Source organism: Aegilops tauschii, chromosome 4 (assembly GCF_002575655.3).
Source record: "Aegilops tauschii subsp. strangulata cultivar AL8/78 chromosome 4, Aet v6.0, whole genome shotgun sequence".
Lineage (NCBI taxonomy): Eukaryota > Viridiplantae > Streptophyta > Magnoliopsida > Poales > Poaceae > Aegilops > Aegilops tauschii.
In genome coordinates, this window is record NC_053038.3 from 50,747,267 (window position 1) to 50,764,554 (window position 17,288).

At 46.2% G+C, this 17,288-nt stretch overlaps 1 protein-coding gene across 1 annotated transcript; it reads right to left on the reverse strand.

The window, feature by feature from the left end:
• Positions 1-9,583: 9,583 nt before the first annotated feature.
• On the reverse strand, positions 9,584-16,083 carry LOC109775598 (uncharacterized). Its single transcript, XM_020334326.4, has 6 exons — positions 15,382-16,083; positions 15,043-15,119; positions 14,622-14,670; positions 14,198-14,288; positions 10,895-11,024; positions 9,584-10,442 (listed from the first exon to the last, which is right to left on the reverse strand). The coding sequence occupies exons 1-6, from the start codon at positions 15,761-15,763 to the stop codon at positions 10,056-10,058; spliced, it is 1,116 nt and encodes a 371-aa protein (XP_020189915.1). The 5' UTR covers positions 15,764-16,083; the 3' UTR covers positions 9,584-10,055.
• Between the last annotated feature and the right edge of the window lie 1,205 nt (positions 16,084-17,288).

The following is a 17,288-nucleotide window of genomic DNA, read 5'->3' on the forward strand; positions in this document are numbered from 1 at the left end:
AACAATTTCTGAATCATGTTTTTTAAAATCATCAACATTTTTCGAATTCAAACATTTTTTAATTCTAAACATTTGTTTCGAAATATACAACATTTTATGAAATCATGAATATTTTTTAATAAATTCAAGACATTTTTTTAATAGTTAACAGTTTCAGAATTCATGATCATTTTTTGGATTTTCCTGAAAATTTGTTTTAAAAATTCAGGATGTTTTTTTTGAAATCATGAACATTTCTTGAACTCGAACCTTTTTTACAAGTCATGAACGATGTTTTGAAATCGTAAACATTTTCTTAAAAACAGATATATATTTTTTCAAATTGAAGAACATTTTTATAGATTCACAAATATTTTTTCAAATATGCAAACATTTTCTCGAAACCCATGAATAGTTTTGGAAATTATGAACATCTTGTCGGTGGGAGCTCCTAACCGGCAATTTTTGCAGGGCCGACCCAACAAAAATTCAATCGATACAGCTCGTTTCTGTTGGCCAATAAGCCACGGCGAGCATGTCCAGTGCGTATATGTGCGCGCGGGCGTGTCGGGCGGGTGTCGTGGCCGTGCGTGCGTGTGAGTGACTGGGCATAGTCCGACTACTGTATGGGCATAGTCTGACTAGTGTCTGGCCACTATCTGGGGCGTGTCCAGATAGTGTCCGGGTGTGCGTGTGTGTCCGCGCGTACATGTGCGTGGATCGTTGTCTATTGGCGAGAAGTGTGGAGGGGTGACCGCGTCGGGCACGGGACTCGGGCCACATCGACTGCGTGCGTGCGTGTCAGGTGCGCGAGCCAGGGAGCGCGGGACGTGGGGGTGCGTGGGAGCGCGGCGCGGCGTGTCAGTGCACGCCCGTATAAAACCTACTCCCTCCTTTACATTGTAGCTCGCCGGAGTTGCGTTCATGCTCAAGAGAAAACACGCAGTTCGAGCGGAGGTGGCGTTCGTGCACCGGCAAACCTGCGTCCATTCTGCCTCCTTCCTCTTCGTTTCTTCTTAGGTGTGTGCCAAGGAGAGAAGTCCAGAGAGCGAGAGGTAGAAGAGGGCGAGCTAGGGCTCGAGTTAGACACCAACAGTTTCATGGGTAGCATGAAGAAGAAAAAAAACACCCCAAAATTGTTTCTCCTTGTTGAGGATCGAACTAGCCCCGAGACAATTGGGAAGGAGTATGACTAACCACCCGACATACCACACACTACAAACCATTTACAGGGCGAATTATTTAAGTACATTTGTAGCCGCGCAATTTATTACACATGTAAACGTTTACTATTGCGCTTTGATTTTTAAATTACTTGAAACCATTTTGGAAAGAGTTCATGAATTATAGAAAAGTTCATTTGTTTTGAAAAAAATAATCAAATTTTGAAAAAAGTTCATCGATTTTGAAAAAAGTTCACGATTTCGAGAAAAATGTCCATCAATTTTGGTAAAAGTTCATCCATTTGAAAAATAGTTCACAAGTCTTGAGAATGAAGTTCACAAGTTTGAATAAATTTTATTAAAATTCAAAAAAGGTTCATTGATTTTGAAAAAAGTTACCTGATTTTCAAAAAGTTCATCAATTTTGAAAAATGTTCATCAACTTTGAAAAAAATATCAAATTTTTTGAAAAAAATGCTCATTGATTTTTAAAAATGTTTACAAAAAATTGAAAAAAAGTTCTTCAATTTTGAAAAGTTAATCAAATTCGAAGAATGGTCACCGAATTTGAAAAAAAGTTCACTGAATTTGAAAAAACGTCATCGAGTTTGAAAAAGGTTCATCAATTTAAAAGGAATGTTCATCGAATTTTAGAAAGGTTCATAAAGTTGAAAAAAAATCATCAATTTTGAATAAGTTCATCTATTTGAAGAAAAACTTTGTGAATTTGAAAAAAGAGAGAAAAATGGACGGAGAAAAAAAGAAATAGAATAGAAAGGCAAGAAAGAGGAAATAACGGACAAACATCACACTGAGTGGGGTGGTCGGATGGTTATCCCATCATCCCGTGAACACACGCGGTGGAGGTTCAAGTCCCAGCTCACTTTAGATCAGAAAATAGAAAAAAAAATGGTCAAAAGGGGCCAGCCCAACACGACGAGGGGGTGTGCGCCATTTTGGTAAATAAAGAACGAGCAGGCGCTGGCGCCGTTTAGGAAATGCCTTTGTTAGTTGAGCACGGCATAGCGTGAGGAGTATAATAGGAGGTCCCATAGAAGTACCCTTACATGGAAAAGAAAAAGATGTACCCCCCTAAAAAAAAGGTACAAGTACCCTGGTTTTCCATTGTCAGTTGAGATTTCGCGCACTATACATACATGTGCTATATGTGCCTCTCGATGTCTACACAATGTTTCTAGCCTTACCAAGAGTCAGGAACTCAGGATGGACAAGTAATCTACTACCGTCGTCATTGGCCCTTCCACCATCAACTCAAGGATGGGAAAGGCGACTGCGGGGGCGACCGTTGTGGCGACCGCGTGCGCGCCGCCCCCATCCCCTGGCGATCGACGGCGAGTCGGGGGCCGGTTCTGGGCTCTCGCCGACGCCGACGAGGAAGATGCGGACGGGGAGGCGGATGCGATCTCTCGGGCGACTCTGTCGTCGCCGACGCCGTCTGACCTAATCTGCAAGTTTTTCAACTCCGGCTACGATGAAGAGGAAGTGGCGACGACTGTCGACAAGGTGCTGCCCCTTGACGATCCGGCTAGGATAGGGTTTCATGCGGGAGAGAAGAAGGAGATGGTTCGTCGTGTAGTTCATCGGAGAACGGCGGCGACGGCGATCAGGCCATGGAAGGGCCCCCTCCCTAAGGTAAGTCTACCAAACCTAACCCTTTTCGATATGATTCGTCCGGAATCTTGGATAGTAGTTAAGAGGAGAAGGAATGCTCGTCGGGCGGTGGCTGGAGCGGCGCCGGCGGCGACTGCGGCGTCCACGCCGGTGATGCCGGTGATCGGGATCACGGAGACTCGGGCGTTGCGTTTGAATTCTCTCCTTGGCCGCAACGGGCCGGTGCAGTGTGAGTTTGGGCCGCAATTGGGTGGGCCGGGGTTAGCTGGGTATGAGGCCCAAGCTAAACCGGTTCCCGCCTATGTTGACTGCGCTGACTCATGCAGGAGATCGTTCGATCATTGTTCGTCTCGTTCATCCTCGCTGCTCGCCAGGGTTTCTCGGTGCTGTGCGAAGCCGGGCTTCCCTTCGTGCGGTCCTGGGCGCGCGGCACGTATCCCCCCTTGTGGCCATGGCTGGCCGAGGGGCTGGTGCGCCACCGGGGAAGAAGCCTACGGTGGCGGCTGGAGCGGGATGTGGTGTTGTTGCGCCGGTTGCCGGCGCTGGGCGTGGTGCCGCGGCGCTTCCAGGACCTAGACCTCCGGTGGTCGCGGGGGCAGTGCCGGCCGCTGCGGGTCACGGAGGTGGCCAACTAGGGCCTAGGCCACCGGCGCATGGCCCGGTAGCTGTGGCCACTGCGGGTCGGGGCGGTGCTGCTCAAGGGCCGAGGTCGCCGCCGCCCGGGACTGCCGTCGCGCCTCCCCGCAACCAGGCTCAGATGCACGGGCAGCAGCCTCGGGCTGCGTCACCGCCCCACTACGTCGCGAGGCCGCCGCAAAAGCGGCCTGGGCCGGTGCAGACGCATGCACCGCCGCCTCAATCTGACAACGTGGGAGATGAAGGTGCAGGTTTGCCTCGCGTTCCAGCAAACTGTGGTGCTAATGGACCGCCTCGAGGACAATGGGGTGATGATGGTTACAATGTGTATGGTGATGGCCAACACCGTGGTTCGCCGTCGGCGGGCGGCGGCCGTGGATATGCTTGGCAGAGCGATGGAACAACTGAGAGACCTTTTCACGGCCCTCCGGGTGGCTTTATGGAGGGGGCATCTGGCCCAGACTACCGGCAGCGAGGTGGTTATCATGGTCATCGTGGTGGTCGAGGTGGTAGCAACCGCCACCGTCAGCCTCCTCCGCCTGTCGTTGTAGAGCCGACGGCCTCCGCGGAGGCGGCCGCTCCCGGTCAAACGCCGGAGCTGTCCGGTCAGGCTATGGATGTGGTGACTGTGCTGGCTAATGCTGAGATACCTGAGACTGAGACCATGGTGGCGGGCTCGGTTCGAGATTGTTGACAGGGCAGATACTGATAGAGCGTCCAAGTGGGCTCGCAAAAAGGAGAAGATGATGTGTTATGTTGTGGTGAGAAGGGCGACTTTATTGCTGAATGCGTGACCGAGCTTTGTGATACCTGCCTCAAGCCAGCGCATGATACGGGGAGTGCCCGATTCTGCGTGAACAGATGCCGAGTATTACCATTTATGGAGTGTGTTGTGCTGAGACCCAGAGCACTCCACTGGGGTTGCCTTTTACTCAGGTCTGGTTACGTTTCTCGGGGGCTCCCTCGAAGCCGCTGCAGGATGCTCGAGTCGCTACTAGCTTGGGAATATTGGTTGGGAAAACTGAGAGAGTGGATATGGCCTTTACCCGAGCTAACGGGGTGGCCCGACTGCTGGTGAGTGTTCTGGATATTGAGTTCGTGCCAGATGTGGTTAAGTGGACACATAGGGGCCAGATCTACAACCTCGAGATTGAGTTTGAGGATACTGATCTTTTCGCTGAGGCTCTGGCTGTGATTGATGTGGATATGCAGGATAGAGATGATGGTTCGGGTGCTAAGGAGGTGCGAGTGGACGATGTTGGGCGAGAGTTGTCCAACGGATCGGGGTCCGCTTCTCAGACGCCCGGGGACGGGGCGGCACCATCCTCTACGGTGCCAATGAACACTCTGAGATTTGGGTCGTTTGAGCCAGCTTCTGCTCCTCCCAGACTCTGGAGTGATCGGGTGGGGTGTGATGATGTGCTTGAGCACACGCTACCTACCCTGGACTTTGATGCTGCTGAAGGTTCTATGGATGGGTGCTTGGATGCGATTGTCACTGAGATGACTGCGGTCGAGGGTGGGGGGGGGGGGAGGATCTTGGGCAGGTGGCCCCTCGTTCTCCCACTCTGACTGTTGTCTCATCCCGGGTGAGGGATCCGACGATGACGGCTGAGGCAAGGGGACGAGGTCCCGGGCAGGTGGCCTCGGCCCCTTCCTCTCCTGTGGTCACCTGTTGTGGTGCCCGCGACTCCCTCCAGCCAGAGGGCCGAGTCGGGTGGGGAGTATGGGCAGGCGGCCCATGCACTCACCCCCCCAGCGTGCCTGCGTCCCAGGGCGACGGGTGGCGGCTGACGTCGACGGGGCCGTGGAGTTCCTCGTCGTTGCTTGCGACAGTACTTGGCGCTTCTCCGAGTGGTGCAGCCCCGCGGTGTGTTGGGGGTGAGGCTGGAGGCCTTACCTCGAACGGGGCTACTCGGGAGGAGATCATCGCTTATGGAGGGATTCCGGATCCGGTATCTGAGGGGCGACGGATGAGCTGCCACCTCCAGGATCACCCGAATGTTGATGACATGCAGCAGCGGTGCGCCATGAGGGCGGCCAAGCTTCGTGACATTGAGGTCCTACTGGTATGTTGGTCAACACCTCCAATTCCATTCTGCATTTTTCTAATAATGAGATTATTCATAATGCAAATCAATTAGGAGTTTCACTAGGTAGTAATGATAGTGAAATTTCTAACTCCGTAAACGATATCCTGGATTTGGAAGCGGAACACACTTTAGAAATGATTCGAAACTTAGTAGCGGTCAAACCCATGAATGATTCTGACATCGATGCATTGGGAGTCAGGGTGCTCGATAACTTTTGTGCGGATCTTGCACCATCCCTTCCTGAGACGGAGGAGGAGGATGATCCTATCGAGGCTGAGGTAGTTAGGTCCATGGAGCCCGGTTGTGAGGACCGGGTGGAGGATCAAAACAAGCCTAAACGCAAGTGGAAGCGGAAGATTTACCCTGCTTCGGCGGTGCGTAGAAGTGCTAGGATCCGTACTACTAAAAAATTTCATGACGAAATATGAGAGGAATCTTTTGGAATAGCAGAGGTCTAAAAGACTTGGCTAAAAGAATGTTTCTTGCGGATGCCTCTATCGAGCATAGGTTGGATTTTATTGCCCTCTCGGAAACTGGTAGAGATAATTTCTCTCCCCAGTTTCTCAGTACTTTATCGGGAGGTGTCCATTTTGATTGGCACTACCTACCTCCGAGAGGAAGATCAGGTGGGATCTTACTTGGAGTTAGATGCGAATCGTTGGAAGTCCGAAGCGTAGTGATGGGAGATTTCACAGTTAAGTTTCGGGTTAGATCGAAGGCCGATGGGTTTAATTGGGCACTAGTGGCGGTACATGGTGCCGCGCAGCCCGAACTCAAACCTGAGTTTTTGGCAGATCTTGTCCGAATTTGCGGTTCCGAGCAGCTTCCAATCTTGGTTGGGGGTGACTTCAACATTATTAGAAGGAGAGAGGAAAAGAACAATGATAACTTCGACGGCAGGTGGTCATTCATGTTTAATACCATTATTGAAAGCTTGGATCTGAGAGATAGAGCTTTCGGGTAGAAAATTCACCTGGGCTAATACCTTGCCAAACCCGACGTTTGGGAAGCTGGATCGAGTCCTCGCGAGCGTCGAATGGGAGCAGAAATTTCCCATGGTAACAGTCCAGGCGTTATCGCACGTAATCTCTGATCACACCCCTTTACTAGTTGACTCTGGTGAGGCAACCCACATGGGGAACAAAAATTTCCTTTTCTTTTGAATTGGCATGGTTTGAAAGAGAAGGCTTCTTGGATCTGATAGCCAGGGAATGGGCTAAAGATGTAGGAGGTAGGACTTCAGTTGAGCGATGGCAGAATAAGATAAGGCACTTGAGAAGTTTCTTGCGTGGATGGGCTAAGCATCTTAGTGGGATTTATAAGGCTGAAAAGGAAAGGCTCCTTACACTTATTTAGTCCCTAGATTTAAAAGCCGAGTCCACAATTCTAGAGACCACGGAGCTTCATGCTAAAGTTGACGCGGAGATGAGATTGAAAGAACTTCTGCGAGAGGAGGAATTGAAGTGGGCACTACGAGCTAAGGTTCGCAAAGTTGTCCAGGGGGACGCGAACACTCAATTCTTTCACATGATCGCCAATGGCAAGCACAGAAAGAAAAGAATCTTTCAAGTTGAGCAAGATGAAGGAACAATTTTAGGACAGGAAAACCTAAAATTATACATAACCGAATACTACAAGTAGTTGTTTGGGCCTCTGGAGGATAATTGTGTATCGTTGGATGAGTCGAGGATTGAGGATGTTCCTCAACTTGCTGCGGACGAGAATGATATTTTGACCGCCCCATTTTCGGAGAAAGAGGTGTTTGAAGCTATTTCACAGATGAAGAATAATAAGGCTCCAGGGCCGGATGGATTTCCGGCAGAGTTTTATAAAAAGTGCTGGCATATTATTAAAGGGGATTTGATACCGATGTTCCATGATTTATTCTCTGGACGACTTTAGTTGTTTCACCTGAATTTTGGAACGATAACTCTGCTTCCTAAGAAAACAGAGGCTGCGAGAATTGAGCAGTTCAGGGCGATCTATCTTCTTAACGTTAGTTTCGAAATCTTCACCAAGGTTGGGACTAATAGGCTCATGCAGATTGCGCATTCTGTGGTGCAGCCTTCTCAAACTGCTTTCATGCTGGACAGAAACATCCTAGAAGGGGTTGTGGTCCTTCATGAAACGCTCCATGAAATTCACACGAAAAAACTAGACGGAGTTGTTTTCAAGGTGGATTTCGAGAAAGCGTACGATAAAGTCAAATGGCCATTTCTTCAACAGGCCTTGCGTATGAAAGGTTTTGATCAAGCCTGGCGACGCCAGGTAGAATCTTTCACACAAAAAGGGAGTGTTGGAATTAAAGTGAATGACGACATAGGTCATTATTTCCAGACACATAAGGGCCTGAGACAAGGAGATCCGATGTCTCCTATTTTGTTCAACATTGTAGTCGATATGTTGGCGATTCTAATAGGAAGGGCTAAGGAGGCTGGTCAGGTAGGTGGCCTGGTGCCTCATCTAGTTGATGGAGGTGTGTCTATCCTACAGTACGCTGATGATACTATCATCTTCATGGAGCATGACTTGGCAAAAGCGAGAAACATGAAGCTGGTGTTATGCTTATTCAAACAACTGACCGGGTTAAAGATTAACTTTCATAAAAGCGGATTGTTCTGTTTTGAAAGAGCCGATGAGGAACAAGAGGCTTACAGGCAATTGTTTGGGTGCGAATTGGGGGCTTTACCTTTTACGTATTTAGGTATATCAATTCACCATCGTAAGCTGACAAACAGAGAATGGAAGTGCATTGAGGATCGATTTGAGAAGAAACTGAGCTGCTGGAAGGGCAAGCTCATGTCATACGGAGGCCGATTAATTCTTATTAATTCGGTTCTCACGAGTATGCCTATGTTTCTCTTGTCTTTTTTCGAGGTTCCAGTTGGAGTTAGGAAAAGGCTGGACTTCTATCGATCCCGATTCTTCTGGCAGAGTGATGAACTAAAATGAAAATACAGACTCGCCAAATGGGATATTATTTGTAGACCAAAAGACCAAGGGGGTCTTGGCATTGAAAATCTTGAAGTCAAGAACAGATGTCTTCTTAGTAAGTGGCTGTATAAGTTATCTGTAGAGACGGAGGCCACATGGGCGCAGCTCCTTCGTAGTAAGTACCTTCACTCCAAAACTTTGTCCCAGGTGACAGTGAGGCCGACGGACTTGCCTTTTTGGAAAGGACTGATGAGAGTTAAATCAGTTTTTTTCAATAGGACAAAGTTCATAATCGGAAATGGTACCACCACGAGATTCCGGGAGGATACTTATTAGCTAGGGGAAACACCCCTCGCGCTTCAATATCCATCCCTTTATAGCATTGTTCAACGATGAGACGCTTACGTTGCAACAGTACTTCAATCCATCCCTCTCAATATTCAATTCAGGAGGACGCTAGCCAGAAATCGTTGGGAAGCTTGGCTCCATCTAGTGAGTAGACTGATGGAGGTTCAGCTTTCTCAACAACCCTATCAGTTGCGCTGGAAGCTTACTAGGACTGGAGAGTTTACGGTTAAATCGATGTATCTCGATGTTATCAATTCTAATTCCATTCCTAGTTCCAAATATGTTTGGAAAGTTAAAGTTCCTTTGAAAGTTAAAGTGTTTATGTGGTTTGTACATAAACAAGTCATTTTAACTAAGGACAATCTGGCAAAGCACAACTGGACAGGACCTACAAGATGTAGTTTTTATGATCGGGATGAATCCATCAAACACCTCTTTCTTGACTGCCCGTTGGCAAAAAAATTATGGCGGACGGTACACATAGCCTTTAACATTACTCCTCCGAATTCTGTCAGCACGTTATTTGGGACGTGGCTTAACGGGATAGATTCCGAAACAGCGAGACACATTCACGTAGGAGTATGTGCTTTATTGTGGGCAGTCTAGAACTGCAGAAATGATTTGGTTTTTAACAGAACAACAAATATTCATTTTTTGCAGGTTATCTTCCGAGCCACTGCGTTGATCCATATATGGTCGCTACTCACTCCGACGGAGGCCAGGGAGCGTTTGGTTACTGGATCTATCCGGTGGGAGATGGTAGCACAGGCTATTTTCAACCTGTTTGGATGGCGGTCATGCAATTAGTTTTCCTATCTTTTTTATGCCAGCCGGTTGTGGCTTTATGTTTACTTATTTTTTATGCCCTCTGTGAGCTTTTTTTCCTGTCGTTGAGACTTTAAGACCTTTGTTGAACCTATTTGCTTATTAATTAAGTTGGATGTATGCATCGTTCTAATGCAGAGGCCGGGGAGACCCCCCTTTTCCAAAAAAAAAACCCATCAACTCAAAACCATGCATGGAAGTAAATCGAGGACAAGACCAAGCTAGCAGCTTGCAAAACAATCTTATATTATGAGATGGAAGGAATATCATTTTTTGTTATTTTTGTTGCGAATCCAAGCTAGCAAATTGACTACCTAGCTTTTCTTATTCTAATTTTGCTCTCTCGATCGCCTCGCGGAATTAAAATCAGTGTAGTCGATCAGACGACCATTGAGTTCCACTTTGAACTACCTAAAATAGTTATTAATTTTCTTACTAGATAATTTCACAAGCACTTTAGTAGGGTTAGCTCTTTGGACGCCGAGGACTCCACGCTGGGCTGTCCTTGCCGCTGCTGTTGCTCAATGGCATTTTGCCACCCCTGCCTCCCTAAGCTCATCTCCAGGCTGGGTACTCTTGATGGCGCCTGCTGCTGCTTCATGCATGCTTGCTCTGCGGCGCTGCCGGCGTTCCTGCCGTTCATTTGTAGTGGGGTCGACGGCGACGGCGACAGCGATAGTGACGACGACGACGACCATCCCCGAGCAAAACCTGCTGTCGACGATCCAATCCTGGGCGTCTCATCATGGCGTGCGCCTACATGCAGACGTTGTCCTCTGTCCTGCCCTGGGCAATTGAGTGAAGCATCTTGCTGCTGTGCACCTCTCCATCCCTGTACAAACATGCACGCTCAACAGTGGTTATTCGGCAGTGCGTTTGCTATGATTTACTAGTAGTTGCAATGCAGCTCAACCCCTAGATGAAAGATTATTGTACTATATATACATATGTAAATCATGCAATATCTATATGTGAAATGTACATTAACTAGCTAGTGTGTAGACCATTATAATGAGTCTCCAGGGAACGCAACAAACAACGTGGCATGCATTACTACTGGTAGCAATTAAGAGGGGCTGTCAGGGACACATTCACACATTGATGATGTGCAGTTTGTCCCCAACACTGCAAATATCACTGCCCTAATTACGCCACCTTTCAGAGCCTCTACAGACGACTACAGAGCATCATTGTATGTTCAGTGTGTTCAGGATAGGATCCAGGTAACAAAGAAATGTTGAATACGTAGTGTGTAATGGAGCTCACGAGCTAACGAAAGATCACCTGGTTTTGCTTCATCAAGTATTGGTGAATGGACATGAGGTAGGCACTCGGTAGCGGCGGGCCGCCTCCGCCTTGCTCCTGCGCGAACGGCGGCTGCAGCTGCTCTGCCGGCGACGCCCATGGCTGCCTTCTGCAACTCGTAACGAACAATGTTTCCATCAGATTACTAATCTATTATCACAATGAAGTAATTAAAATGAGCTATCTAGCCTAAGGTAATTAAAGAGAAAATCGGAGGGAGTCCCGTGACAGACACAGGCAGCAGGCAGATCGACACAATGAGTACTAGAGCCAGCAAAATAGTTAAAACCATCAGATCGTTACACGAGGGAGCGAGCAACTGGCGTCCAGCAGCAGGAATTAACTCCTGCACTGCGCATGCAAGGCCCAGAGCGAACGAGAGGAGCGTGGCATGGCATGGCAGCGGACACGACGAGCAGAAGAGACCTACTGTATGTAAGCTGTTGTTGCATGCGGCGCAGTGCGGCCGGCGTAGTGCTAGCATTGCTGTCCCTGCGACTGAGTGAGGGTTAATGCAATGCGCGACGCGGCGCTGGCAAGTTGGCTTGTCCGTGCTCGCCACTAGCTCACTCGCACTGTGTATTTAAGCTGCCTGAGGCTGGGCTGGGCTAGGCTAGGGTGGGTGTGCAGGCTTTCTCAGCCGGTCAAGCTAGGGACAATCGATGGATGGATGGCCGGGTGTGGATCTAGGCAGAGGCACGCTGCGTGCGCCCTTGTCTTGTTGTACTTGTCTCACGCCAAGATTCCGGCCACCACCACCCGGCGCCATGGCCAGCTCCTGATGGACGCAGGGGGACAATTTATATGGATCTGAACGATGATCATCACAAATGCAGCGAGTCTTAGGCTGCTAGCGAGCTGCATGCACGCTGCTACTTCCTGCGTAGGAGTAGTAGTAATACTACTGCATGAGCGTCTCTCTCTCTCACCCTCTCTCTCAGCTGCATGCGATAGTACTGCAAGTTAGGACAGGAGGGGAAAGAAAGTCTTGCCATGCATCATGATCCATCTTCCCAACAGGTGGCAGCACTGATCGAGGTACAATGTTTTGCAAGATTGATAGCTGGACTAGAAGTTACTTTCCCTTTAAAGACCTGTCCCCCATGGCCATGGCCACCCTGGCCTGGAGCTACATGCATGGCGCCATATTGCTGTGAGGTTAACTGAACCATAGCATGCATAGAACCATGGTTGCTTTTAGTGCCTTCGCATGCATGGAAGTTAGGAATCGACATCCAAGGACAATATGTCTGCACACGAGACACGCAGAGAACTAGCTAGCGAACAACCCACGGTTGTTGTTCTCTATACGTGTGAGAGGTGTATTTAGCTCCATGAGAGAGAAGTATATATGGTGCTGAAATAGAACTGCTTCCTTCTACTATATGTTAAGCGAAAATGGAAGTTGAGAAAGTACACATATATGTTGTAAAATGATAAAAGGTACTTTGTTAGTTTGCACTCAATTAAGGTACCTTCAAGTCATTTTCATGTAGGAGTATTATTGTATGAAATAAATCGTTAGGTAAAATTTGAAGTAGATTTCCAATACATAAAACAATGATTTTTAAGCAAGACTACTTGTTTTGTTACAGAACTAACTGAGTACGCCGCACAGTTTGTGTCGCTAGATTTTTCTTCTCCTCTACCATTCTTACGGCCTTTTTTTACTAGCCTACACTATTAGAATTAGACCCACAAAACATAAGCGGGGCATTTTTTGTTGGTTTAGAGCTAATTATCTACACCTCTATAACCAGGCCTCACGAAGGAATTGGTGCAGGCCTTCCAATTTCTCTGTATCTAATCAAGTGTTATAATCTGCCCCCCAAACTAAAACACGCATCAATGTATGTGACCTTTACACTTGTATTGTGTTTCTTGAAAAACAGTAGTGTAGTTATTTACATTTTTAGTAAATTTCCCATCTTCTAGAGTGGAAGTGTACCTTCAATTTCACATATCCTTTATAGGTAGGTATCTAGTTTCTGTGTCAACTCAAAGCTTCATGGCTTGTTATAAAATCATTTTTTGTGACAAAGCATTTGACAGAATTTTAAATTAAATTCTAGGTCAACTGAAGTATAAGGTGCATGTTTGAAACCAGCCTTAGTTAGGCTCCACGTATAGAAATTATGGCATATCATTAAAATCCAGTAACTAATATGTCATTGTATTCACATCTAAACTATTATATATGTGAATACCAGAGACGATCTGATGTAATTTCTATGCCAAAATAACTAGTACACGAATATTATTTACTGAAAACTACTTCTTTGCACAACTCCATGGAAATTAAGAGAAAATTGTATGCATTATCTAATTTGGCATAAAATTTATTAAGATACACTCACATAATTAAACAAAACATTTGTAATTATTCATAGTTTATTCTAATATTCTAATACTTTGTGGAACAATATAAAGAAGTTACATGACAGAATTGATCTTGGAGTCCTTCTAGATGTACTCCCATTTTCTTTCTTAAAAGCTCCCTAGCTAACATGACTACTTCTCCTCACTCTCTTAGTCTATATATGATGAACAACACAATACTCAAATACAAGTTATGTGTGGCTTATATATTAGCATATCTAAGATTTGATCACATGATTCCATGCTTTCAACACCAAGCTTAAATAGGAGGGCATGCATGTATATCTAGAGATACATATTATTGCAGCATGCAATTTTAAACTATTTAATTAACACATCTTGTATAAAACAAAAGCCGCTATATATAGTATGATTTATTCCATCAGCAATAATATATGGCATAGATAATGTTTCTGTGACGCCGTTTTTATGTATTTAGTCAAAAAAATGGATGGTGAGTTTCGCGGCCACTAGACCCTCGGATATGTCAAGCTTCAAGACCGAGCACATTGTAAACTTACAATCCAGTGTATTGTAATGTAATAATTAATATATAGAGAGAGAGAGAGTGAGAGGAAGCCTTTTCTAACAAGGGATATATCAGATGAGCATCCTAATTTAGATGTAATATTTCCATAGAATTCAAAATATCTCAGATGCCTCGAAATTTCTGTCATGCAACTCAACTCCGCCCCGTGCATATATTTCAGCATAAACAAATACTATGTTTAAATGCATGAGTGCACATAATATATTTTTTAAATAAGATCTTCTTTAAAAAGTTCAAATGGAACAAATACGGAAACCTGCAGACTTTTCAGAGTAATGCAAATTATGCATATCATTCAACATGACTATGCACCATTATTACTGGGATTAATGAAATGTACAATATTTGCAAACCTTGTATTAGAAATGATGTTGCTAAACATGTCAAAGCCATGCACTTCACCATCTCTCCTCAGAAAGCCCATGTCCCTTATCTGGCCATGGCCTGCAGAACACCACACCATGTATGCATGTCTGATCAGTTAATTTATCAAAATAACTAAACAAAGAACGTTGGAATATATGTTTGTCCGTGAAGGCATGGACAATTCAGTATGTTTTTCCACAAATACAACTATATATCTTTTATCTCTTGAATTTCAGTGCTAGTAGTTTTGTATAAGGGACTCATGCATGGGCCGGCAAAACACATCACATATAACCCGTGCATGCCAATAATTCAGATGGCATTATGTGATTTGACCTTACTGAGTGATCGACTCAGACAAGAAAATTTGTCTCTGAAAAGAAGAAAACAAACAGCTAGGCAGAATTTTACCTGCCGCACATGATCTGTCCGAAGCAGTGCCCTTGACTGTTCTGTACATCTGCATCAAGTGAAGCGACAAGAAATAAGTACATCTGCATTAGATTAGGGCTCGTGTTGCCATTTGGTTTACTCATGTGAGATGCTAATTAAACAAGTTTATAATGACGTAAACTAGACGAAAGTGATTAGCAGCTGGTGAAAAGGACAGGCAGTACTTGGCAAAAGCTAACAACCAGTACGAAGAAAAAGGGAGAGGGATGAGCTGATCAAGGAAACGTACAAGAAAGACTATCTTCTTGTTCCGTTTTCGAATGCTGCTAAACTAACAAGAAAACTAAGGGAGAGAGAGAGAGAGAGAGAGAGAGAGAGAGAGAGAGAGAGAGAGAGAGAGAGAGAGAGAGAGAGAGAGAGAGAGAGAGAGATGACTTGCCTGAAGATGGCTCTTGACATGAGCCAGTGTGAGATCCTTCACGTTCATCAACTCCAAGACTGATTTCGGTGTTGCTCCTTGAAGATAGAAAATATATAAAGCTTAATGCTGGAACACAAACAGACCCGAAATCCAAATGATATTACAAAGTACAAACCCTACAACACATGCACTCATGCTAACATTCAGATAACGAGGCCACAATAAGACGGCACCATCTTCAAAATTCAGACAAATTGGGTCGTGTGATTGTCAACTGGCACCGTTTCGACCAACGACCAGGCTTGCTAATCGAAACAACCAACCGAACAAAAATTGAATCCAGTTTCAAGAACGTACTCTCATGGCCGCCAAGGAGCTGGACCGCTTGTACAAAGTGTGCATGGAGCGCCGTCGTCCACCGCATCCTTGGAGCCCTAGAGCTCTTCTTGCCACCATTCCCAGATCTTGCTGCACCGCCGGAGGAGCCCGCCTGGCTGTCAGCGGAGCTCTTCTTGAATCTCGGAATCTGGCTAGGTTGGTGCAGCCGCTGCTCAAGATCGGAGTGGCCATTGCGGACCTCGCCTGGCTGTCGCGCAGTCGCCATGTCAAACCCTAGACAGAGCTCTGTGGACTCCGCAGAGATGGCCATTTCGTGCCCGCGGCCGCTCCCGGCCTTGCCGGTTGGTGACGGCGGGCTGATGTGGAGTGATAGATCCGGGGCATCAGCGGCAGTTGCCATTTCAACACCCTGGCCGTAACAACAAGGATGCTGCTACAATCGAGAAGATCGATGTGTGTGCGCTTTTGTCCGGGAAGCTTCTTCTTCGAAGCTAGGGGAATGGAGTGAGAAGGATCTGTTTGTGATTAGGTCATGAGTGGTACATGATTCTTGTATAGGGGTCTGTGTTCGTGTGGGTGGGATAGAAGGTGTGGTAGACGCATAGGGATTAGGGATGGGGGCTAGCAACAGTGAGGTTGGTGGATAGTGAGAAGGCGACAGACCCCACAAGTGTACCCGGGAGAGAAAGAGAGAGATGATGGAGGTATAGCTACTTCCTGTTCAATGAAATGGTCGGAGAGGTGGAGCAGGCACCAAAAACTTTATATGACATTTTGGAGGGCCGTGACAATGAGATATGGTCTCATCTCTACTCCAAAAGGGGACTTAATAGATTCCCTTCCATGGTTTATTTTCGTCTAATTAATTTCTGTCTGGGTTTTTTCGCGTCACCACCCATCACCATCTATTTCGTCTAATTTATTTTCGTCTCACCTCACCACCCTCTTCCACTGGATTTTTCTCCTTGCCATTAAAAATCTAATCCTATTAAAGGGAGATAATTTATTTCGTACTTGCTTTGGCAGGTGATGATTCAATTCAATCACGTAAATAATAGGTAAATAAGAATTCAGAAATCACATCTTATATGTGAGATCATCTTACTAAAACGGACACGATTTTTCTCGATAACCTTCCAAAATAAATTCAGACATTCCTCAGTAACAAATTGCTATAATCCTGCACACTGATCTCTACTATTAATTGACAATCAAAACTTTCCAAATACAGAAAAACAACAAATCTTTTTTCTTATTATCTACCACTGGTTTTTTCCACCTCACCTCCCACATCTCTATCTCTACTATCTCTTATCTCTTATCTCTTATACTACCTAAAAGAACCGTAAGGTTCCGTCTCCCCTGTTACGTCCCCCCGCTTCGTCCATCCCTCCTCTTACGATATCTACCATTCTCCACCGATTTTCCTCCCATCTCCCGGTTTCCTATTAAAACTGAGAAACCCATTTAATCTTTGGTAACACAATCAATTGACGTATGGTAATCAATCTCAACGATCACACAATCAATTAAGTTATGGTAATCAATCCCGGGCCTTTCCCCCACAAAAAAAACCAATCCCAGGCTAGAGCAGCCGATCCTCTCCCTCGTCCGTTCTCCTTTCCTTGTCGCCGTCACCGAACTGATCTACCACTCCCGTTCTTCTCCCGACGATTTGACGCAGGCCGATCCTGTCATGGAGGCGGACAATGGGCAGGAACATCCTGCTCAAGGGCGACAACGACATCCTAGAAGCAACCGCTCATTAAGGGCGTGCGGAGGAAGACCTCAAGGAGGTGGCTGGCTTTGACGCTGGAGCAGATCAATACATGTCTTCCGCAGGTGATAGAGGTTGCCGATTACATAAGTACATTGACGTGCACTAGGCGTCATTACTACGAAGTCAGCATTGTCCTGTTGAGTTT

Coding starts and splice junctions, on each gene's coding strand:
- LOC109775598 (XM_020334326.4), bottom strand. CDS start 15,763: ATGGCAACTGCCGCTGATGCCCCGGATCTATCACTCCACATCAGCCCG. Junction 14,671..15,042: donor ATGTCAAGAGCCATCTTCAG/GCAAGTCATCTC, acceptor CACTTGATGCAG/ATGTACAGAACAGTCAAGGG. Junction 14,289..14,621: donor GGACAGATCATGTGCGGCAG/GTAAAATTCTGC, acceptor GGTGTTCTGCAG/GCCATGGCCAGATAAGGGAC.